This window comes from Camelus dromedarius, chromosome 3 (genome assembly GCF_036321535.1).
Source record: "Camelus dromedarius isolate mCamDro1 chromosome 3, mCamDro1.pat, whole genome shotgun sequence".
Lineage (NCBI taxonomy): Eukaryota > Metazoa > Chordata > Mammalia > Artiodactyla > Camelidae > Camelus > Camelus dromedarius.
In genome coordinates this window covers 100,057,652-100,083,654 of record NC_087438.1, presented here as the reverse complement: position 1 = coordinate 100,083,654, position 26,003 = coordinate 100,057,652, and the positions used below count along the sequence as shown (strand labels likewise).

The 26,003-nt window shown below is 47.3% G+C and overlaps 1 protein-coding gene across 3 annotated transcripts in view; it reads right to left on the bottom strand.

Annotated features, from left to right (window-relative positions):
* Positions 1–26,003, bottom strand: part of ARHGAP26 (Rho GTPase activating protein 26) — a 414,773-nt gene that overhangs the window by 294,084 nt on the left and 94,686 nt on the right. For all 3 annotated transcript variants that reach the window (XM_031449262.2, XM_031449260.2, XM_064484408.1), the window contains exons 2-5: positions 15,676–15,771; positions 14,031–14,092; positions 9,707–9,778; positions 4,230–4,331 (exon numbers count right to left, since the gene is read on the bottom strand). In XM_031449262.2, coding sequence (XP_031305122.1) covers positions 4,230–4,331; positions 9,707–9,778; positions 14,031–14,092; positions 15,676–15,771 — 332 coding nt within the window. The remainder of the gene's footprint in view (positions 1–4,229; positions 4,332–9,706; positions 9,779–14,030; positions 14,093–15,675; positions 15,772–26,003) is intronic.

Below are 26,003 nucleotides of genomic sequence, written 5' to 3'. Positions count from 1 at the left end.
CATATTGGAATGCACTGCCAAAGGAAAAGGGAGAAATCCCAAGTAGAATGGTCCATTTCTCCTGCCAATGCCCCTCTTATCTGGGCCGTAGAATTCACCACATCCTTAGCCCCCGCTGCGATGGCGTCAGAAGCCAGATTCTAACCCCCTGGGTAGGCACACTGCTGCCCTGTTGCTTGAGAAGCTGTCAATCTACCGGCTCGTCTGAGATTCACCAACCATTCTGCGCTTCTTGGAAAAGAGATAACCTCCTGGACTGTAAATTCTGATCATTCATTTCACTCCCTACAACACTAGAACAGACTTTCACAGAAGCGTCCAATGAATAATTTGTCCAACGAATGATTACTGTCTTAGAAGCAAGTTTCTGAGCCACTGAAGACAATACTGACTTTTAAAAAGTCATCCACTAGATGGCAGTGTCACACTCCACATCACTGCCCTGTAATTTTCACTCAATTTCAGAGATCCAGGGATGGGCTAGAATTCACAAGTATTCAGTTCAAGCCCACAATCAGGGAACATTTCTGGATCATCAAAGGAAGGAGATTTCATTAAGTGTGTAGTAGGTATTTAATAGTACTGTTAACAGTTGATTTTGTAATAAATGTGAGGAAAATCATCATTAAATATCTGGAGGACCTAGAGCTATCACTTGACCTCTGCAAGGAACTCAGTTCCTTCAAAGGTCATTCTAAGAGGTTTAACTGGAAGATTACCAAGGTCCCGCCCACTCTCTAATTCTATCTGCCTGACAGTTGCACTGAATAACAATGGCTGGTGGGCAGTCCAGCAACACCCTTCCCCCAGAGATGGAGAGAGAAGAGCATTCTGGGGTAAGGGGAAGGGCTCCAGCACCAGGAGCCAGGGTTCAAATCCTTGCTGACCAGCTATGGGCAGGCTATCCATCACCTCTGAGCCTCAGTCTCCTCATATGTAGAAGAGTGAATACATCATAGGGTAGCCGTGGGATTTGAGTAGACTCCATATAAAGCGCTTAGCATAATACCTGGTCCATCAATACGCGTTCAGTAAATATTTGCAGCCATTATTGTTGCTGTTGTTAGTAAAAATACTATCATTATTGTTGTTATTACTATGAGATTTTCATTCATTTTAATTCAGCTCAGGTATGAAAAGCAACGCTTGAGAACAGACCAGGAGACCTGCAGCCACTCCTTTCCTCCAAAGAACTTAGAAAGTGTGTAATGGGTAAAAGACAGGGACTGCAAGCAAAAAGCACAACGAAAAAATGTCCACAAAAATATATACTGGCAAAGTCAGCGCAACAGACAGAATGTGTGCCCCTCTGACCACCACATTCACACGCTGAACCCTTACCCCAGTGTGACGGCATTTGGGGTGGGGCCTTTAGGCGGTGATTAGGTCAGGAGGGTAGAGTCCCTATAAAAAGAGACCAAGGGGCTCCCTCACACCTTCTGTCATGTGAGGACACAGCTGGAAGACAGCCGTCTACGAACCAGGAGCCTCACCAGACACCCAATCTGCCAGCACCTTGATCCTGGACTCCACCACATCCAGAACAGTGAGAAACAAATTTTTGTTATTTATAAGCTCCCTGGTCTACGGTATTCTGTTACAGCAGCATGAACAGGCAGCCAGGAAGAATGCCACCCACCCTGGGAACAGGACAGGGAGGAACAGGCCAGTTACAAGGATAATACTTTCTACTTGAGTAGCAGCTGTAATTTGCCTTCCATACATGAAGCAGGCAGGACAGGCATTTTATGAGTATTTCAAAAACAAAGGAACTGGAGCTCAGAGAGACTAAGGACTTGTTCCAGGTCACACAGTCAACCACATAGCAGAGCAAGCCTTGAAAAGAAGTTATCTCTTGGCCCGTCCAGTGTTCTGGTCCCTATACTGCCATCTCAGGGGGAGATGATAGTGGCATGGCCCTAACAGAAAATGCTGGACTCATCCCAGACCACCTGGGCAGTATTGTATCCAGGCATGGAGAGAGCAGACCGTGAGGAGAAGCGCCCTCCCTCCAGAGATACCAGGCCTGTAGGAGAGCTGTACTAAGGGCCTCCCAACACCGGGGGGCACTAGAACAATCACACACTGGCTCAGCCGTGAATAACTGCACTATGGTGCGTGGTCATCTAACTGCTTAGAAACTGCAGGTGGGCCAGATCTGGTCATCGTGAGCTGCAGCCAAAACGACCTTCCTTATAGTTTCCAAACCCCAAATGCCAAATGATGCTAGAAAAATGACAACTGATAAGTGAGGGCATCGGGACAGATTCTAAATGGAGTTACGTATTTATCATGGACAATCCACATATCCCTGGGTATCTCCTGATGCCCACATCCCCTTGTAGAGCTGGGAAGAGGCTTTTACGAATCATCCAATGAAAATAAGCATCTCCTTAACCTTCTCAGTCACATTTGGCAAGATTTACCTGAGCAGCTGTGCTACTTCCAGAATCCCCTCCTCCTGAACTGGTGCCTTTCTCCCTCCTCAGACACAAGATCTTCAAGGAAAGGTCAGTGGTTTCTGCTTCCTACAGCTCACACCAAAGACTCAATTGCTATTGGTTGGTTGGCCAAGAACTGATCTGCAAAGCCCAGTACAAACACTTGCTGTGGCTACAGGTGTTGCTAAGCCCACATCCATCACTCAAACAACTGGTTCAAACACTCATTTCAAAGCAAAGAGTTCTAAGAACAACACCTTCCTAACTGAGGGTGTGTAACAAAGCCCGGTGGGGAGGGGACTGGACTCCACCATCTCCTGAGTATCTTCATCTTTCAACCTTGGACCCTACCATCTTCATATGAACTTTCACCTCATAGAGGTACTGGCATGGAATCTGCTCAAAAAGAAAAGAAAGTAAAGAATGAGGGCTAACTTGGAAGCCATGGCCTCTCTTTAGCACAAACCTGAGACAGTTCAAGCAAACCTTTAAAGAGTAAATAAGATGGTATTTGTATAGTCGAATTTGGAGTTCCACTAGAAAACTGCCCTGTCTCCCCCAAACATAAACCCCCTTGCCACGCAAACCTCCATGATCTAAGTTCAAATGAGCACAGCCCCACGGCTGTAAAGCTGCCTTTTCTTTCCAAGTGAAGTGCTCTTAAAAAGACCCCACGCAAGTCCAAAAAAGACCTGGGGCAGACACAGAAAATTTACTTTTTTGAAACAAGGTTACCAAAGCACAAAATATATGAGTGACAATTAAAAAAAAAAAAAAACTAACATCAAGTACTGGGTGGAATAATTGGTTTTTTCTTTTCACATTAAGGAAGGATGACCAAACTGTTTCACACACTAACACTTCAAATCACTGATATAAGGAGGAAGTCGAAAGGCAAGGTAAGAGAGTTCAGAATCAAGGTCAAGGGTGAAAGACACAGGAAAACTGATCTCAGTTTGAAAGGAAGAAACACAACCTAGTGATGAGGGCTGCCCAACAAGGAGGTGGGGGATCTTGACCAGCTGGATGTTCCTCGCCACTGACAGGCTGCACAGCCACACAGGGTGTGCTACGGTGGGAAGGTACAAAGGCAATACGGGCAGCAAGCACAGGATGAGGGATCAGAATGAAGCTCCTGGTCTCCAGGCCTCTTCCTATCATAGGATTTCCTGGCAAAGAGTAACCAGCACATATCCACAGCATCATGTGAAAATTAAACACTTACATTCGTAGTAGCACTATTTACAATAGCCAAGACACAGAGGCAACCTAAGTGTCCACTGACAGATGACTGGATAAAGAAGATGTTGTGTATATATACAATGGAATACTACTCAGCCATAAAAAAGAATAAAATAATGCCATTCGCAACAACATGAATGAGATTATTATACTAAGTGAAGTAAATCAGACTGAGAAAGACAAATATCACAGGATATCACTTACATATGGAATCTAAAAAATAATAAAAATGAACTTATTTACAAAACAGAAACAGACTCACAGACATAGAAAACAAAAATGGGAAAGGGTGGGGGAGGGGTAAATTAGGAATTTGGATTTGCAGATACAAACTACTATATACAAAATAGATAAAAACAACACCCTACTGTATAACACAGGGAACTATATTCAATATCTTGTAATAATCTATAATGAACAGAATATATATATAAATGTATAACTGAATCACTATGCTGTACCTTAGAAACTAACATTGTACGTAAATACTTCAATAAATTTTTTTTAATTAAATACTTTATTCAGGATACTAGTAAAGTTTCTTACCTCCTGAAGCTGAGATTCTTTCTTTTTGGAAGACAAATTCAAGTGCTTTTCTAGGATGCCACAATACTTCTCTGTCTCCTTGTCATACTTCTTTTTGGCTTCCTGGCAAAAAGAGGAGCAGAAAAGGGAAAAAGAATAAAATGTTGCAAGAACAACAGCAACCTTGGTCAAGCTCTTCCAGTTCACCCTTGTAGCTTCATCAACCCCTCAGACCCAGGAGAGCAGTGGACCAGCCAGTCCTACGCTTCAAATAACGCCCATGAAATCAAGCAACCACCATTCAACAGCCCAATGGTGTCCTGGTGTGTATCACAGAGCTGCCCCTACAATGCCAGAAACGAGGGAAATACCAGTATTTCATAGTGGCAAAGCCAGGACTCCACCTACTAAAAACTTCCACTGTGAAACCAAAATGTCTAATTTCTAACTCACAAGAATGCTCAAAGTCCAAGGAAGAAGGGAAGTTACCTGTGACGCTAATCCCCAAACAGGAAGACCTACTTACAGCTCAAATAGGACAAATCTAGACGAAGGGTAGATCCAGCTGCAACCATGTTCAAAAAGCACTTCTTAATCTGTAGAGCGAAATATCCTTGACACAAGAATATCACATATGGGTCTTTAAGCTGAGGAATATTGGAATATTCCAAAACAAAGAGGATATTATCTTTCCAAATACGTTCACTGAGGCATCATTTATAATAGGGGGGTTAAAAAAAAAAAAAAAAGGAAGGAAGCAGCAGGAACACTGATGCCCAAGAATAAGTTTTGAGATAACTAAGTACAGGACACCCAATAAATATAACCAGCACAAGACTAGGTGGTCACATGGAAAGATACGATATGATGAAAAGTAGTACTAGCATGATACAAACTTGGTGCATCCTACCAAGACTGTGGCTACCTATGGACAACGATTAGATGGGAAGACAGTTGAATGAGAATACCTGAGTTAAAGAAATGGAATAATGGGGGATTTGTTCCCTCCATTTGGGAAATGCTTTATTATCCTAAATTACTGCTTTCAAAGTGAAAAATAATCTATCATATTACACTTCATACTCCCTGCTCCCCGACCAAGCCACTGAGCTTCTATTTCTAGCCCCTATCTTACAGAGAAGGAAACTTAGACGCAGGAGGAGGAGGAGAGTGGCAGGGTTGGAGTTTGAGCCCAGGACAAGCTGCCTGCAAGCCCACATTCTCAGGCACCCTGGACACACTGTCACAGGCCATCTCTCTTCCCTCCACAGTCCCGTGGAGATGGCGGGCAAGGGGGCTGGAGGAAGGTCCGCCCTGGGCTGATACACAGGACCACATTAATAACTGGGTGCAGCATTCTCACTCTCACTCATGTGGAGCCCAAAGGAGAGACTTTCCTGCAACTCCACAGCCTACAAGAGAACAACCACGGCCAGATCAGGAAGCTCAGAGGCATCTCTTCATCTAACGAAGAGCTAAGCAGCAACCACTCTCTTAGGATCCTTTAGGCACTGGGAGGGGAAGGCAAAAGTGGTCCCCACCCTCGTGGCAGGGATGCTTCAGCAGAAGGAGAAACACACTGAACGAGTAAGCAGCCAGCCGGCCCCAGCCCGCTGCAGGAGCTGGAAGGGAACGAACGGGGCGCAGTCACAGAGGCTCTGCAGACGGGCCCCAGGGAGGCCTCCGTGTGGAGAGGAGGAGTTGGGGTAAGAGTGGAGCCTCCCAGAGCAGGAGGCAGAGGGCAGGTGCTCTGGGCAGACTACACCGAGCCCAAGTGTAGAGGAATCACCGAGAAGCCGTCACCTGAAGCTCCCGTGATGTCAGAACACTGTTCATCTGGCCATCAGCCGGATTCCAAGCCTCACAGAGTGGGCAGAGTCGTCAGACATCCATTTCAGCTGACATGTAACCATCTCTACAAATCTCAGTTTTGCTTGAAGGGCTTACATACATGAACAATTAAACACGCAGAAGCAAGTGAAGATGAAGCCGGAGGAGACGTGACTTCTTCAGAGGAGGAGAGATACAGGCAAGACACCTGACTCAAGCAAGCTCTCTTCCTTCACAGAAATCAGTGGCTTGGAGCTGGGGTTCCGACTCTAATTAACGCCCGCACAGCCTCTCCACCACCCTTGTCAGCAACCCCCCAAAACAGAACCCTGTGCCAGCACAGTGCAGCTGGCCAGAGGTGACAACAGGCCAGGGAACATGAGTATGAGTCACTGGCATTCTGTGACTTTCCACGTTCTGTGTTCAAGAGGACAGCTGGAGCTCAGAAGAATGGCAAGCCGCTTCTGTCCTGAGAAAACAGCAACCAGACCTCTGGGGGAAGAACTCTGCTGGGATTCAGACAATGTTCTTAAGACAGGAAGTACTACTCTCTCACTTAGGTACCGAGATGGTGTTCGCCTTCCAGGGCATCCACTGCGGGTGATGCAGTGAATCAAGAACAGAGTCTGGATCCTGGAAATTACTCCGGACTCTACACAAGCCATTGCCCATCCCCAGGACTCTGGTTCCCTCATCTGAGGATGACCAGACGAGATCACAGCTCAAGCTTCCCCTTTCAGCTCAGAGACTGCCTAACAAAATAAGGAGAACAACACCCAGCCCCTCGCCAGACTGTCAGGACTAAATGAGAAACACCCCAGCCGTGCTGGGCAGAGCGCCTGCCACAGGGAGAGTGCTCAGTGAAATTCCCTGACGATGATGGCGGCGGCAGCCACGGTGGGGGTGGCGGCGATGAGGTCCATCACCTAAACCTACCTCCTTCTCGTTAAGAACACCACTGGCTTTCCATGCCCCAAGTCCCATGAAGGTGGCCCTTCAGAGCACCCGGCACCATTTGATATTACGTGCTTGTCTGGTGCCTTTCCCCACCACCGCACACCGCCAGCACAGCAGCCACACCTGCATTTACTCGCCACTGCACACGGCACACAGCGCGCAGCAGGCACGCAGCAGGCGCACAACAGGTGCTCACCTGCTTTTCAATGAATGAGCTGTGTGTATCGGAGAGAATGGCTAACATCAAATGACTTTACGACAGACCACGTTCTAAGCACTTTAGATGAGCTCACTCATTTCTTCCTCATAACTGTAGGGTAAGCGCTACCATTAACCCCATTTCTTAGCTCAGGAAACAGGCACAGAGAGCATCAGTAACCTCCCCGCGTTAACAGACAAGCGGCCCGAGTGGGATCTGGACTCAAGCAGCCTAGCCCTACGGCCCGCTCTTAACCACCGTCTGCCGTGTCTGTTCCTCTTTCACTGCAGATCCCAGCTTCAGCTGCGGGAAAAATAAACTCCCCCAAACTCAGAAATCTAAACACAGGGCCACGGCTACGCCAAGCTCCAGGGTCCACCCTACCCCAGAGCAGCCACATTAGCACAAGAATGCTCCTCGCCCCCAGCACTCTTAACTTCTGCTTCCTGCGAGTAGCAACAGGTTGTTATAGCAACCGAAGCAGCACCAGCGCAGAGGGGAGGAGGAAGGGTAATTTTAGCAGCACAGGGGCAAAGTTCAGAGACTGCCACTTGGCCACCACAGAGCTCTTGCTGGCTCCTAGGTGTTGTAGAGTCCGCTCCCTAGGTCGCCTAGTGAAGAGGCTGCTGTTTGTTTTCTCTTAAATGTACGTAAGGCTGTGATATCACAGTACGGGTGTCAGGGGATGGGGTGGGGAGGAACAGGTGTACTGAAAACAAGAAAAAATGAGAAATCATCCCCAACGTCATCACACCGTTTATTCTTCAATGGGAATGAGAGGACAGAAGGGAAACCTGTTCTGCTGAGTGATGATTTTATTCGAACTTCTTTATTCTTGTATTTCTCACCATCTCTAGCCCCCAGAAAAGTACCCACTCCTGTCATTACAATCACTGGTATTAACCCAAAAGGAGCCAAATCAGACTTCAGCTCCTCCTCCGTGGTAACCGTAGTTACCCTCAAATCAGCGCCCAGGGAAGAGGCCGGAGTGAGAGGCATCTGTGTTCAGAGGCAGCTGACTCCTGGAAAGATGACTCAATCACTGGGCCTGCTGGGCCGCTGCCTCTTCAGATCCTCCAGCCGCCGGCGTGTGTGCGCGCGCAGGAGTGGGAGGCACTGGCCCCAAGGCCACTAAGGAGAAGATGTTCTTTCGGTCTGCGCCGGCGGTGAGAACTCAGGGAGGGGCACTCAGGGCATTTTCTCATCTATCACTGGACTTGTTCAAAGTCTTGGACAAAATCTTAACGGAATAAGACTTCCTTTGAATTATATGTTCCTTAAGCTTTGATACAAGACCAAAGAGCTCCAATTTACTCATAAATGGAAACTGTAAAATTGGTAGTTAAGTGCTATAAAACTGGAAGAAGAACCCTTGCCGGGGTCCCTCCGTCCCTCTGAAAACCTCTGACTGAACTGAAGAAGATCTCCTTCACACCTTCATCGTATTCGTTTTCAGAAAGCAGATGAACTTGGTTGGGGGTTGGGGGGAGACCCCACTTTGCTACATTTCAGCCAGTTTTTCCCACCTACAGGCAGGCACCCCTCAAGGCCATTTCACCACTGAGTAAAACCCTTACCTTCTCAACAAGTAAAAGGGGGACGTTGCCCAAAACGCCCTGCAGGTGGCGCAAGGGGCCCGCGGCCGAATGACTCACGGTTCCGGGGGTGGGGAGAGTGGGGAGACAGGAAGAAAATCTTGAAAGTCCTTTTGCCTTCATTGATTCCAATGAAAACATCTTCCCTGTAGGTGGCCTCTAACACGCTACTGAAGGTCACCCTGGCTAGAGTTTCCTAGTGATTTATCACAGGGCAGGGGACCCCAGAGAATCCATCTTTGAAAAATGAATAAAATTCTCTTCCTGGTTTTTCTGTAACCGGTTAGAATCAGCCACGTTTCAGCTACAGCCCCTCCAGGTCAGTGGTAACAAATGCTGGCCTCTGGGTTGAGGCAGTACCGCTTTTTGACCTGCACAACATGTAATATGTATTTTTAAATTATTTGCCAGCATATTTTTTTTTTAAATCAGGAGATTTCCTATAAAACTCCGACTTTTCAGTTTCTCTTGAAAAAATTTAAAGATCTAACCACAGAGGGCTCATTTTCACACTCAGCAAAAGTGGGCTAAGAGGAGGGTCCCCATGCCCGCAGGACCCAATTTGCAATCCCTGTCCTAGGCTCTGAGTCCTAGACCTCCACAATCAAAATAGTTTCACATTGCCCAAGCACACGGGTATCTACTCCCACAAAGGAGGTGTGCTTTCTACACTTGGATGATTTATGAACTAGCACAACACGATCAGATGTCAAAACACTAGAATGACTGCTCTGGGGTTGACCCTCAGCCTTACTTCAGACCCTTGTGAAGAACAGATGGGCTGGGCTCTAAGCTTATCTACCCAAGATTCTCTGAAGATGATGGGCTTGGATATTCTGAAGGTTTTCTGAAGAAGACGGTATGTTTTCCAAACCTCCTGCCCTAAAATCCAAAAACAAGGCTTGCGAAATTCTCACCTTGGCAGCGCCAATCTGCTCCTTTCGAAACTTCTCCAAGGGAGTGATGAGCACTTCGCTGGCATTCTCAATCTGGAGAGGAAATGCGGGGCGGGGTTGGGGGGGGGGGACGACACAAAAGCAGGATCAATAGAGAGTCAGGGCAGCCCTGGCCACAGAAGGCCTCCCCGCACCCCAGTATAAGATCAGAGTCAGCAGCATGGTGCACGTGTCAACTGTTCACAGCCCTTGAGCCAGCAGCGCACCAAATCAAAATCGAGTCATCGGTTCAAATGATACTCTTCCTGTGCGTGATTAAGATAGCATTCTTTAAAAATAAAAACGAGGCCCTCTAAAAATGTAAGCAACCACACGGAAGGCAGAGTGGAACTAGTGACAGAGTAGGGGCTAAATTTCGAGTTTCAGGTGACATCCTGTAAATGCTCATTCACCCAAGTTATATTTAAGTAGACAAATTTAAAGTAGCTCAACACTGAGTCTAAATTAAACAAACCCCACTCTCCCACCCCCACCAAAAAAAAAAAAAAAAAAAACCTCACCTTTGGTGATGTGAAAACCACCAAGGCCTGGTTCTGTGTAGCCTGGCCAGCTCTCGTCTGGGCTCAGGATATCATGCCTCCTGCCACTGGCTGCCTTTCAACTTCATCTCACAGCACTCAGCCCCTCAGGTCCTGCCCCCAACTACCCCGTCACCTGAAGGCACCTCAAACAGACCAGATCTGGCCCACTCCCAAGCCTCTGCATTTAGCTGTTCCCTCAGATGCTGTTCCCAAATCCTCGTATGGACAACTTATTATTTACAGTAACCAAGGTCTCAGCTTAAAGGTCACCATTTTGGGGGGGGGGGGACTTCTCTGACCACCAATGGACTCCAGAGAAACTTTCCACCACCCCACCAAGTGTTTTCTTCAGAAGATGTAAGCCAGCTGAAGTTTTCTGGTTCACCATTACAACATGCGTGCATACACACACACACACACACACAGCACACACCCTACTCACTTGAAAATGCTCACTTGTCTACCACTATCCCCAAAATACAGAAGAGAGCTGAAACAAAGAAGCACTCAAACATTTTTCAACAACCAAATGAATGAAAGAATGATTTCTTGATTGGCTGCCAACTGTGTAACCATGGGCAAAACATTTAACCTCTCTGGGCCCTAATTTCCTCATCTGCAAAATGAGTGGGCTGGATTGTTCCAGCTCTAAGACTCTATGGTCTTTCCTAAGGCAGCACAATATTTTACAATCTTTCCTTTTAAGTCATTCATTGCTCACTTGTCGCTCAACTAATTATTTCAGGAATCTCGTCGCAACAAAGCATTATTTTTCCAAGTCACATGTCTATCCATCGCAATGAAACCAGCAGAGTAAATGCCAGAAGCCAGAGATGGACACAGCAAAGAACTAACTGGACATGTGAGGGGTAGAGGGTGGCAGGTGGGTTTCCAAATTTGTTGCCTTTCACCTTTTTCATAATTTTGAGAGCCCTTATTCTAGAAAAGAGCATTTTAACACTCAAGTGTTGCAAAGTCGTTCAACTTGTTTGATTTTTATTGTTATTTGATGTTGCTTAACTGGTTCACTTACTTCCTTCTTTTCTACAAATCAAGTGTGAGTCTGAAACTCACAGTAGTGTGCTGAGCCTCTAAGCCAGGGGCTCTCAACATCAGCTGAAGGTTAGGCTCACCTGGGAAGCTTTTAGAAATCCCAGCATCCAGGCTACACTCCAGACCAATGAATCAGAACCTCTATACTTACATCCCAGGCATCGGTATTTTATAAACTCCCCAGGTCGTTACAATGGGCATCCAAGGGTGAGAATCCAGCCCTAGCCAGATGCTAAATACACAAAAGCGCTAACTGCCCACCTGGGAATCCGGACACCCAAGCCCTTGCTCCAGTCCTGCAACTGCATGCTATCAGCCTTCATGAGACTTCACTTCGCCTGTCAAGCGAGAGGCTGCAGACGGAGAGGAATGAAGTCCATCTGGAACTAAGTTTCTTGGACTTTGTAACTTCCACTTAGTTCCAAGCACTGTGCTGATACTGCGCGCACAGCAGCCCGTTCCCTGCCCTTCAAGAACTCATACTTCCCATGGGACACAGACACATGAAGTGATTATCAGGACACAGTGTGATCAATGCAGAATCAATTCAAGCCTTTTAAGTCATTCATATAAGTCTTGAATTGACTTAAGAGGCTTGAATTGGACGTTCAGAAAATATAAAGAATGGTCAAATATCTCAGGGAGTCAGGGAAAGCTTCCCAAAGAAGGTGCAACTGTTCAGGGCTGAGCTGAATTGACGATGAAGCTGTCACAGGGTGAGGAGGTAGGGAAGGGGCTTGCGAAGGCCAGATACTCAGATGCAGAGAGTAGAAATCCGATTCACTGACGTTAATAATAAAATCGCAGAGGCAAGCTGAAAAGTACAATCCAGTCATTGTTCCCTCACCCAGACCATAGCAATCTTCAGGGTATTCTTGGTGATTTGCTCACCACACCCCACCACCCTCAAATAATAACTCCGCCAAGAATCAGACTCGAAAGAATCATTTCCCTTTCTTAGGCACCAGCACGTGCACAAACACACAAGCCTTCCTCTGCCTCCGCCCACCACCAGCCCTGCTGCTGCCGCCACAGCCACCCTCCTGATTCTGATTCAAGCACCCAGCAGTGAGCAACCAAGGCACACGGTGGCTCCCTCTGCGAGGAGGAAGGGGAGATGCTTCTGCTCCGGTTGGACTTTTAAAGAAACGCCCACATTCTTTGCATATCACACACATTTGGGTTTGAATTCAGACTGTGCCACTTATTAACTGTGTGATCCTGGGTATGTTACTCAACAGCTGTAAACCCAAGTGTCTTCATCTGGACGATGGGGATGATACAGGCACCACTTCACAGTCATCATGAGAGTTAGATGGCACATGGCTGAATGTCTTGGTCGAGGCTAAGGACTGAATGGCATCCCCTCCAAAATTCATATACTGAAGCCCTAACCCCTGTTAAATTAAACAAGGAGGCCATGAGGTTGAGGTGGCTCTAATGGCTTAGCAGCCTATCTAAGCAAAACAAAGCCGAAGGCTGTAAATCACGCACGGTCAAGATGTTGAAACCTGACAACCAATCACAAACAACTAGACTTTCCCAAATAAGGCAACCGCTTAGGCTCTCTCTGATCAGATTGTTTCCTTGCTTTGCTCCCACGGCTGCTATGTAAAAAGCATCTGCGCTGACTCCTGTTGGTGGAGTGCTCCTAACCACACTTCTAGGTCAGGGCTGCTGCCCAATTCGAATCAAAATTTAACACGCCTCAGCATATCTTTTAGCACCCTCAATAGGATAATTAGGTCATAAGGGTGGAATCCTCATGACGGGACTGGTGCCCTTACAAGAAGAGAGAGGAGAGCTCCCTGACCCTCTCTCTGCCCTGGGAGGAAACAGCAAGGAGGTGGCAGTCTGCAAGCCAGGAAGAGGGCCCTCACCAGGAACCAGATCAGCAACCATGAAAAATAAATGTTGGTTGTTTAAGCCCCCCAGTCCAAGGTGTTTTGTTATGGCAGCCCGGGCAGACTTAGTAAGCAGACTTAGTCCTGAAACTACCGGCTGTTAGTATGGGAGGAGAAGAAAAATGCTCAGTGACGGACTCTTCCCTACGCCTCTGGAGCACCGCTGCCTAGAGACAAGCCCACCTCAGGACAAGTCAGCATGAAGCTTTGAAGATGCAAAAGAACTTCCTATGGATGCAAAATCCTTCACCTGTCATTGCTGAACCACATTTAGTACAAAGACATATCTTAAGAACCTGGAGATCATTATTTGGGTCTTGAATGTGCGCAGTGCCTCTCTGAAGAACTTCGTGTAGTTACCATCATTTACTAAGTGAGTGCCCACTAACATGGCAGGCACTGTGTTAGGTGCTTTGGAATGAAAAACGGAGACGTGCTCTTGGATGGGTTTAATAAGGTGAGGAGAAGGGGAGCCGAGTGGGGCTCCTTCATTCCCAACCTGCCAGCAGGGAATTTGAGGCTCCCAAAAGGTAAACAATTCCAAGGACCCACCCTAAGTCATACACTTTATACATACACCCTATTGTGAATCTTCAAGGGGACACCAATGTGGTTCTAAAGTTATCCAGGGTAACCCTTTAACATGTACGTGAGACCCTGCCAGGATGACCAGATGAGGCTTGCTCAAGAGGCCAAAGCTGCAAGTGGCAGAGTCTGGACTCAAACCCTGTTCTTCTGACAACAAATCCTGTGCTGCCTTGAGGCAACCGCGCTGTCCAGGACCCAGGGCAGCCCAGCCATACTCACCATCCGTATCCGCTCATCTTCAAGATTCCTGAGGACAGTAGCAAATTCCTGCAAAGACCTTGCTGGAAAAGAGAAAGGGGCCATGAGGTGGAGGGAAGAGTAACAGACTTTTGGGAACCCGTCCAGATACAGCTATTACCTTATGGACTGGAACCCCTGGGCTTATGCAGAAACCTGAAGACAACCCTTTGCAAAGCTTCCCTTAGCTTTTAATCATTAACCATGAAGGAAGACCCAGGAATGCAGGATAATCCACCGGGCGCTCTAGCTAGGGAAGGGCTTCCTTCAAGGAAAAGATCTGCCTGTTGCTGAGAATACCCAGGACTGATGGGATGTTGGCCGGCTCCCAGGCTCAGGGCCGGACCGGGTAGAGTTCCTCTTAGGAGATGAAGAATTTCCTGACCAGGATTCGACCTCCTCAACCTTTGTTGTGGGGCTGCGTCAGAACCCAGCCTTTTCTTGGCACCCACGTTAAACCAACAACGTTGCTGGCATGGGAAGCCACCCCTCTGGCTTCTCCTTGGGTTCCTCCTCCCTGCATCCTCAAGCCCTTTATTACTGCACCATAGCTGGCAGCAAGGCAGCCACACGTGGACAGACTCCTTCACCAGAATCATTCCCAAGGGCAATGGGCATCAAGTGCAAGAGCCCTGAGGACACTCGAGACATTCCTGTCATGTTGGGAAAAGCATCCGTATGTTCAGGAGTTACAGCTGTCTCCCGGTCACCTGATCCTGACACTCTGCATGGCAACAGGGACTCCACAGGCATCATTAATTTGCTGACGTCATTAGTTCAGTGTAACTTTCTCAACTCTTGCTCTTTTAATAATGGAGTCAACCAAGATGCCCAATGGAAGAAGAATAAGGTGCAGTGACTAGGCCCTGGCAAAAACAGCTGTCCTGATGTTGCAAATCCTCTGTGCTCAATGTTGCCCACAGAAGAGACAGGGGATGGTGAAGGGTGACGCAGCACAGTGAGGTGATGAATGGTGACCCCACTCTCAGCCTCTTGTTAAGGAGGCAAAGGAAGAGGTGGGGCCCTGGTGAGCTGGACCCTGAGCTCCTCTCCCATCCTAAGGCAGCAGTGGCCACAAGCTCCAGCCAGCTGTTGCCAGGCAAGAATGTGGGGGCAGCTGATCAGACTCCCCAATTTGCAAAGAACCTGGAAACCTGGAACTTTCCATAAGTTCAATGTATGTGTTAATGCAATGAAAAAAAAAAAATGAGTGCCAAAGAAAACACAGCTCATGAGGACCTCAGCCCACAAGCCATCACTTGCAACCTCTGATCTAATTCTTCCCCTCACCATCCCCCATGTACTCATGTTCTGCATGTGTTCTATTCTAAAGTACTGTGGTTGGGGGAGAGAATGCTACAAAACCAGCCAGAAGCAGAATGCTACAGAAGGGTGGAGAGAAGGGCCCCAGTGCAAGCCTTCAAGCTTTCTCCTGCAGGCTGGAGGGTGGCAGAGGCAACCCCAGGACTCTGAGTAGGAGGCCAGGAGAGCCCCCTCCACTGTTACTATGGACTTCTTCATTTATGACACTTACATACATCCTATCGCAGGGGAAAGGCTCAGCGAGGACACAAAGTTGTGGTAAATGGTGCACTTTTTTAAAATCTTGCACATGGTTACAACTTACCTATACACATTTCATCATCTGTTTCTGCGTCTCCTATGCACTGAAATTTAAATTCATTGAGGGAATCTGCAAATTTCCGCTTCGCTGAAGACAAATCTAGCAAGAAAAGAGTAAGAAACACAAATTACTGAAATAAACTGGCTTTCACATTTGCTGCACTTTTTAGCCCTTCTACTAACACAGTCGCTGGCAGACTTGTTCCCGAGTCCATCTCAAAGCACAAAAGAATGTAAATTCGAAACAGTAAATACTCGTTTATAACAATGAAATAACTGATGTGCTTTAGAAGTTAGTATTTTTATCACACGTGCTCTAACAGTTCTGGTCCTCTCTAACTCCTCAGCGAGCACTGCCATGCCCATCTCACACTGGTGGGAATCCACTTGCCTAAGCAGGTGGGGGAAGAAGCGGCGGGCGGAGCCCACATGAACATCTGCAGCCCTGGGGGGTCAGCTCTGCTGCTGACCCTCCGAGTGGTCAGTGAAGCTGCCCCCGTGTCGGACTCAACAATATTTCCCCCCAGTCCAACTCACATGACAAACTGGCCTGAGGTGGGGGGTATGGAACTGTCTGGGTGGCACAGGAGCACCCGGATTTCCTCTTCCAACTCAAGCCCGCGTGAGGCCCGAGTGCTCAGAACGCCCTGGGCCCCCGGCGGACAAATCTCCGCCTGAACCACTTCCCTGGGTCGCCTCGTTCCACCAGTGCCATGAGAACAAAGCCCTGGCAACGTTTTGCGTTGGGGTAAAAACACACCCCACACATGGTATCTATAAAGAAAGCTCTCTCAGAGGCCCTTGTCAAATTTAAAAAATAAGCTTTCATTTACGACAGTAATAAAAGCCAATGATCCTTCCTGAACCCTCAGCTTCTGGGAAGGGTATAAAGCACCAAGGTACCTTTAAGTGGCCTGACAGGCACAGCCGCTTGGCCCAAATGTGCTTAACTTAATTCCACGTGCAGCCTTCCTGCAGATTAAGCTAATCATTCAAATTACCCCCGGACGTGTTTCCCTCATTGAAGGGGAAATGGCATTATGTCCAAATTCCCAGAGGAGGGAAGTATGACGCATAACTGGCAACGAGGTCTGGCTTTAATAAGATCCTGGGGAGAGTGGGGTCAGGGATTCTGGCTTCACAGATCAACACAGCCTCTTGGAATAAAAGCACCCATGACCCTGCGCTCTTCCCTTTTCTAGTTTCCAGATTTGTCCCTTGAGGTTAGGGGGGCACATTTTGTTATTCTCTTGGTTTGGGCTGTTTGTTTCCTCTCCATGTACCTGGCAGTGTGTTGTGCTCCGCATGTGCTGAATAATGAGGGGGTGGGTAGGGGGGCAGGCACTGTATACAAATCCAACCCCCACTGTTCAGTTCACCAATCCCAGTGTTCACTCCAAGCAATGGTGCCAGTGTAAGAACCGGACGGGGCTGACCTGATGCTCTCAGGTCTAGGGCTCTGAAAAATGCATGGATACCAGAGGCTCCCGCTCCGGGACCACTCTCCCAAACTGAGCTCGGATGACGTGGGTCCCGAGGTAGTTATGGCTTGTACGAGGCCCTTCGTTAGACAGCAGAAGAGGAAGACACTTGTGGAGAAGAACACAGGGGTCTCCGGTCCCTCCCTGGTTCGGTCACTTTAATGGAACGGTTCTTGGCAAAAAAGTCCCAAGATGCTGGCAGGGAAAGTAGGCATCTCTTAAAACTGGCCAACCCAGGCTGAGGAGCTCCCTGAGAACACAAATCACTCCCTGGCAAGCCAAGAAAGAAGCAGATGCATCTGAAGGTCAGAACACCGTGGGGAGGAAGGGCGGGGCGGCCACGGGCAGGCAGGAAGAAAACAAGGAAGAATGCTCTTTCCGAATAGGAGAGGGCACCTTCCGAGAGGCCCAGAGCGTGCGGGGCCTGGAATGTGGGCGGGTGGTACTCAGCCTCGGCTTTGTCGGAATGCTCCTCAGATCAGAACTCACAGAGGAAGGCCTAAGCAAGCGGTAAGCACAAGACAGCTTCTCAGTTCACCCGGCAACCCTCCGGGGCCTCCCCAGTAGGGCAAGAGAGACTCAAGTTGAACCAGCTTCTTAACAAAGCGGAAAAAAGCAGAAACGTCACCCATGCTCAGGCGCACACCTGAACAGCGGCACTGCCAGGAGCAGCTGCCAAGCAGGAGCGAGGCGTGGCTACTAACACACAACAGGACCCCTGTGGGCCTTCCACAGGAGCCCCCGGTAACCAGGGGCAGGCCGGCTAGCTTATGACCAGGAGCCGACATCCCCATCCGCGGGCACGCAGCACACCCCACCACGGCAGCAGCTGAGAAGCTATGAGGGCCCCACGAAGCCGATAAGGAGGCCGGTCCCCTGGATGGGAGATGAGGTAATGAGTCCTGGTGTGGAGTCAGTACTGGGCTGCGGGCCAGGAAGGACAGCTGGGTAGAGTGAGACTCCCAGTTCCCGGAACCTGGAAAGGAACTCACCACGGGCTTGAATGGCGCACGGGAGGGAGATCTCAGGGTAAAAGTACAGTGGATGCCAGTTGTTTTCTTATTTAGCATCTACACCCCAGTCTTTGGAACAGCATCTCCAGCTTGCTCTGGAGAACCTCCCTTCACCATGTGTGTTGCACGGCGGGGGTGGGTAGGGGCTGGTTCTACACTGATCAACTCCTTCTGCAGCCCCCTGCCCTCACCCCAACCTCCACGGGCTCCCGGGTTCAAGTTTCAACTCCTTCATTCACCAGAGAATTAACAAACCCGGGGGCTGTCACAGAGTCTGTGTCATCTCACCTCACTCAGAAGCTGTCGGCCTCTGAGTGAGGAGACCTACTGAGGCTGCCGAGCTGTCAGGAGATCCAGCGGGACACACCAAGAGCTCTGTGCACTGTCAGCCTCAGCTGGGCTCCTCCTCCTCAATATGTGAGTCCTCGAGTGGCAGGCCCCAGGGAAGGTGAGCATGACTCCCCGTACTGAGAGCTCAGAGAAGCCAAGAGCACACAACCAATTGATCGATCAATCAATCAATCAATATTAAATTAAATTAAAAAGACCAAAAGACAAAAACAAAAACCAGTATACAACCTCTAGAAGTGGATCTGTGACTCGACTGAGTTCTCAGACCTGAGATCCTCCTTTGTCACACGATGCTGCCTGACACCATGAAGATAGACTCCCCTCTGTTACTTGGGACAACGAAGAGGACATCAAAAAGGGAACATCCCCAAAGCCACTGCTTCTTGGCTACTTCCACCCAAAAAGACTGCTGGCCTCTTACGTAGGTGATGAGTGTGGATGTGCAGCTGCACAGAGATCTCCTTCTGGAGCCTTCACTGTGATGCACACAGGAACCTCACACGCACATTCCAGGAAGAGGAGAGAGGAAGGCGGGGAGGCTGGTGCCGGCGCTGGGTGCATGCCAAGCTCCGTGGCACCCTGCTCGTATAACCCCATGGTTCCGTGTTCAGGCAGTGCAAGACACAGCTCGCAGCCAAGCAGCATCAATAATATTTACTTTGCAGAAACATCTGTTGCTCGAAAGGCAGAATGCTGGCCAGAGCAGAGAAAAGGCGTAACTGGCAGCCTCTGGGGAGGACAAATCTCCGCTTTACAGAGCAAGCAGGCTCTGCCTCTGAGTGGGGAGACCTGGCAGGTAAGGGAGATGGAAGCAGCTGGAGGCCTGGGCCCTGATAGGCTGTTCCTACAGCTGCCTGCTCACTCAGGGACCAGGGGAAAGTGCCCTTCTCTTCTGGGAGATACCGTGCTCTGCCACAGCAGGTACTAACCTGCAGAGTTTACGAGAATAAGCCAGGTATAATTCTTTCTTTCACCAAAACAGAAGGTTTACCCTCATTTTTTAAAAGCTAGAATCTACCTTGAATTAGTTAAGTTTTACTAGTAATACTGCAAGACAAGCCCTTTCCTTTCCCTCCTTGGGTAAAACTTAACATACACATGCACACACAAACACACACGCACGTGAACACCACATAATGAAGGCCTCAAAGTAACTTTACAATTATATTTCTTTTCAGTGCATCTGACCTCCAAAGTCATCAAGATGGGATATACTACCCTTAAAACGTTCTGCTACTCTGTCACATGTCCCTGGACTTAGAAACAGTTAATAAAGACCAACTGGCAAGGTAAGTACTTGCAACACTTACTCTCTGCACCTCATCACCCTGCAGTTGGAATGATTCTGGAATTATTCATAAGCAGTTTTATATCACAAAGCACAATAAGTGCCTAGGATAGGGCTGGGCATGGTGGCCCTCAAAACCTGCTGAGTTGATCTGATCGGCCACAGCCACACAAGTTGCCTTGCAGTGTCTGAGATTCCCCAGGCAAGAGGACCCACGGTGAGAGCTGTGAGGTAGACATGAGCCCAAGAGACTGCAGCTTTTCCCCATAAGCCCCATTCCCAGGCAACACTCAACACACTCAAAACCAAATTCTCTCTCCTCTCCTACCAGCTCCCCAGAGAGCCAACCAAGGGTCTCATCCTGTGTCCCCAGAGAACACCACCATTCATCCTCACACACAAGTCAGAGTCAGACACCCACGTGTCGTCCTTGACGGCAACAGTGTCCTTCCCAAGTCGGTCCATTTTGCCTCCTAAGCACACTTCTCCGTTATCACCAGCCCTGGCACCGAACACCCACAATGGCCTGGATAACTGCAAGCACCCCTCCCTGGTCTCCCCACATCCACTGTTGTCCCAGCAGCGGCTCTCCACCCAGACGTGTCAGCTCCAGCAGTGAATCCTGCCATGGCTTCTAGAGCTCTAAGATCAAAGACCAAAGTCCTTCCAAAGGCCTGCGACGTCCTGCAGGGTCCAGGCTGCCACCTCCCAGTGGGGTCTAGAAGCCCTGGACTCTGCCAGTTCCTGGAATGTGCCCTGCTCCTACCTACAGCCTTCAGCTCAGCAGATTCTTCCTCCAGGAAGCCTTCCCTGACTTCTCTAATCAGGCCAAGCTCTGCCCCAATTTCACTCCCAGGATCCTCTGTACCTCTTCTTCACAGCAATGTTATATTGTTTGGGTAATTATTTGATTAGTATCTCCCTGACTGGTAAGTTCCATAAGGGTGAGGGCTGTGTCCCTTCATCCTCACCACTGTAGCCTCAGAACCTAGCACAGTGTCTGGCTGAGAGCCGGTGTCACAGAAAAAACAAAGGGAGAGAGGAAGTCAGGTACTCCATAGTTCATTACACTCATCAAAGCTGAACCTCTGATTTTATGCCTGACAAGTGAAAAAAAGCAGATTAGGTAGATTAGGAGAAACTTTCCAATTTATGTAAATCAGATTGGAGCTTAGTGTGTAAGAATGTGCTTACTCTTAACATAAAACCACCTCCCCTGCCGTTGTCCATTGAGGAAGATTCCCACAGAGCTGGAGAATGAGCTGGCAGGAAGCAAAACCTTCTCTATACGAAGTGACCAAGACAAATGAGCTGGAAACATGCCAACTGTTGGTCACAGGTGTCCTCTTTCAGGCACGTCCCCAAGCCTGAAGCTAAAACAGATGAAAGAAGTGTTCCCAGAGACTCCTCTCTTGCCCCATACCTGGGCAAGCTGAGAATACATACCACTAAAAACTGTGCTTGGAGAGAAGCATTTCCCCCACTCACCGTTTCCCCAAGTCCACATGTGGCATTTTAAACTTAGTTCCACTGCTTAACTGTAAGGGAAGCAAGGGATGGCCCCTGGTTAAATGCCACTCTACAGCCTCAACTCGACAGTATATGAGCAAAAAGAAACAGATCTTGTTCAATTCTTACAATAATAGATTTGTCTGGTTTCTGTGATGCGCGGTCTTGCCTGTGGCCTCTAGGTGGCGATCAACTGTATCAGAGAAGGTGTGAGGAGACTCAAGGAGAAATGACAGGGCCAACCTCAAATGCAGTGCTGGGGACAGATCCTGTCCCACTGATGAAGACGCCCACCCAGTGGATGCTCAATCAGCAATGGAGGGAGGGGTCCTGGCCTCCACAGGGGAAGAACCGTCCTGAGAGTTTCCAAGGGCTTATATTCATCTTATCCTTATCCTGAGACATGGAGGGGAGGGGCTGGAGGGATGAAGTCACCACCAAAGTGTGTCTTGCATTTTTTCAAGAGCGGACTGGAGCGGACTCACAAAGCCTCTCATCTCACCAGAGGAAGACACGCCCACCAACCGTAATCAACTACATCGCATCACATAACGTGCATTCTGATTACACATCTGCACGCTGTTCAGGCCATTTCCCCTAAAACTTTATTTCCTAAATGAGGCCAAAGCCAGCACTGACTCTGGAGACTTTGTTTTCCCAACCAGAGCACTAAGGCTAATGAAATTTTCAGAGTTGATTTTTAAAATGAAATCAAATAGAACAAAGAAAGGTATGTCATCCTTTTTCCAGACAAGGTTCCTAATTCTATTCACATGGAAACTTCCTTCAAAGAAGGATAACATAAGAGACTCAAACCAACCTTAACCTATATCAAAATAACTTTAAATATATTATGCATTAATTTACTGGATACTTACGGCATAACATGTGCCTACGAAGCACTTTAAATCATTTCATCCCTACAACCATCATCCTACTGAGTACGTATTATTCCATTTTGTAGATGGGTAAACAGACTCAGAGGTTAAATAACCTGTCACAACAACACAGTTAATGAGTGGTAGTATAAGAAACCTGGTCCCTCTGACCCCAAAACTCTTAACTACAACACCATTTTGACTAATTTACTCAAATATTTGAGAATCTGCTATCAATGCATTCAAAGAAATAAAAAGATGACATGCATACATTCCATATCCTTGAGGCGAATACAATTTAGAAGGGTCTAATCTGTGTATACAAACTTATAAATTAAAGCAGTACATGCTAAGGCAATCCAAGAGTTAAAAAAAATACCCACAGAAGTGTAAGAGGGATATTATTTAAGCTGGGGCCATTGAAGGAGGATTCCCAGGAAAAAAGAATAGGGAGTGGCATTTGAATGAGCCTTAAAAGTTCAGTACTATTAGGATATGTAGACAAGAGAGGAGGTACAGGGCAGGGGAGACAGACACGGAAAGGCATTCTAGAAGTTGGAAAGAGAAGCAAAGGCTGCAAAAGTGGAAGATCTACCCAGAAACACCAGGAAGTTCTGCTTGATGGACACGAGGTTAGAACAGGAAGTAAGGTCAGAAACAAACTCTGGAAGGACTTGAATGCCAAGCTAAGGAATTTGGGCTTCATCCCTGAGGAAATGGAAACCAGAATTTTATACAGAAGAGACACAAGATCATCTAAGACACTCATTAAGCCTTCCACTAAGGAAAGACTTAAGGAGACCTTAGATACTAATCAAATAATTACCCCAACAATATAAAATTGCCATGAAGGAGCATTAAGGATCTGACCCAGAACTCAGTATGGGGACTTCTACTCTGACTTTTCATCCTGCTTCACTGCAAGAACATGCAACCACAGTCAAGATATCTCTCCCTGGCAGATGACCATTTGACACCTCTCAACCGAGACACTGTACATAGACCACCCAGTGTGGAGATAAGGAGAACACAAAGGATTCAAAGAAATTCTGCTCCCTGTGAAAAACTCCAAGTTCAGGTCCAATTATGAGTGATCAGTAGCATCACCCCTGTGTATACATAATTACTGTTGACCCTTGAACAACCCAGGGGTTAATCATGTTTAACTTATAGTCAGCCCTCCGTATTCACAGTTCCTCCACATCTGCAGATTCATCCAACCACAGACCATGCTGTACTGTAGTATTTACAATTGAAAAATATTTGCGTTTAAGTGAACCCACCCAGTTGAAACCTGCATTGTTCAAGGGTCAACAGTACATACGAATGATGTACACAAAGATGTTTATGTTTCCGAAGTGCTATATTAGCTTTTCCTCCTAAGAACAATGAGAGTTTAAGTGATAGCATTTCATCCTTTATAGATAAGGAGATTTAAGGACTAGCTTAACGACAGTGCATGTCACACCTTAGGTGTTTCATGAACATTTGCTAATCACTGGTCATTATGTTAAGTGATTCAGCATCAGATCTATAATACGTAAAAATAAATACACAGAAACCTCAATTAAAATAGAGTCAGGAAGCCAAAAGGGTGAGCTCTCATGCCCTACCAAGATAGCAGAGTCCTGCAGGAAGAAAGACTTCCTCCTTCTGTCTGGCAAGAACTCAGCCAATGAGAGACTGTCACAACGCAGCCGATGAAAAGTTACTATACTTCAAACTCTCAACTCCTCCGATGGACTCTTTGTATACCCAATTTACTCCCCCACCTTCGCCCCTGTTTTAAAGAGTTCTCCTCCTCTTGCTTGCGGGGACTCACATGTGGATCACCATAGTTGGAGACCCCAAACTGCAATTCTTTATTGATTCTAAATAAACCCATTTTTTAATGGAGAAATACACAGCAGTCTATTTGTTTTAGGTCAAGATTTTGGTGGCCCATATGGGGTTCCAGAGAAGACCCCTGATGACTTCAAGGCTGGTAAGCAAACAGGGGTGGTATCCACATCGAGCCCACTGTTGCTCACTGCTTTTCTCTTTGACCCTGGAGTCTGAGGGTTTTCTCCTACTCTCCAAATCCAAGCTTCTGCCCTCTTTGCATTTTGAAGCTCTCTAGGTTTTATTTGGGATCTATTTTAAGGCTTTATAATTTCTGGTTAAGGCCTTGTTCTGTATTCAAGTACTTACCTGGCACTTCTGCCTAATTTTTTAAATCAGGCTGTTCCAATTGGAACTGGGCCAGCCTTCAGCCCATTCCTTCTGGAACAGGGCTGTTTCACTGGGACTGTGTCACTTCAGCCTGATTCCATTTGAAATAGGGGCTGTTCTGTTGGAACTGTGCTGTTAAGCTTTTGGCCTGACTCCTCAGGGATTGAACCGCTCTGTTGGAACTGTGCTGTTTTACCTTTGGCCTGACTCCTTGGGAATTACAGCGTTGTCCTCAGAGCTGAGCGTGCAGCCTTCAGCCTGGCTCTTTCAGGATCAGAATGTTCCCTTAGGACTGACTGGTATTAGGCCTGCAGACTATGTGAGCTGTTTGAGCTGTTTAGGCTGGTTGAAAATTACTCTTTACTCAAAACAAAAACCTCTGAGAGGTGGGTTCCTAGTTATCAGAATATTTTGAAGGCACCCCCCTACACACACACACACACCAGGATTCTAGCCAATTTTGTTTCAATACCGCAATCCTTCCTCATGTGCATTTCTAACTAAATGGACCAACCTACCCAAAGGCAATTTAGAACATCAATGGTCATTATGGGGAACTTTCAAAATCCCCAAACTTACTTTTCTTAAAACCAAATTGGACAACCATAGCTCAAAAATGTCCAAAACTGAATGAAATGCCTATTTTGATTGGTATTTTGAAGCTTCCACAAAGCATCAGGAGCCTAAAATTGCCTCTCTGCAAAATAAGACTTTGAGATCAACTTAGGCAAACCAAAGATTAAAGAAAGATGAAATGGCTTCTGAAGACTGTGGCTCCTCTTCCTCGGTTCCTCATCTCAGGCTTGGCCTCTGATGCCATCTGACCCTTTAAAATTAACCTTTCTGAGGATTCAGAGGCCAAACCCTTAATTTCTTATATTCCCTGGATGGAAGTTGAACTGCAAGCTACAATCAAAGATTTTCCCGAAGTAACCAAAGATCTTCACAGACTGCTGAGGAATCTAATGAAGTCATTCTAATTTTGCTCTGACTTACATCAGCTAGTTTATATGTTCATGGGTAAAGGCCAGGCCCAACATTGGATGAAACCTGCTAAAAAGGAAAACCCTGAAGGTCTCTAGAATTACAACTGGGAGACCAGTCCACTGACTTACTATATTATTGGGCTCAGGCAATCACTAGGTAACTTCATCAGGTAATTCCTAGGGCTTTTCCAAAACTTGTTGATTGAAACAAAATTTAGGAATTCAAACAAAAATCTGATGAACCTGTTCATGGCTGTTACAATCAACTTCAGGTTATTTTTAAAAGAAATTCTGGTCTTCCCTTCAGATGTTGATTCCACTCACGTAGCTTTTAACGCTATGTTTATTAGTAGGCTGAACTGGCAGCTTTCCCTTCTAGTAAAAAGGACCAGGATGAAATAGGAAAATATGTCCACGCCAGTTTTAGTGAATCTGGCAAACCAGCTCTCTTGTGCTCTACTTGAGTCACCTAAAAGGAAGACTACTTATAATTCTTAATCTTCAACTCCAGCAAATGAAGGCCCCAAAATGAAACCAAAACCCTCCTAGTTTCTGCTATGACTGCAAAGAGCCAGGACATTGGAAAGAGGCTGTTACAAATCTAAGTGCTTCCGG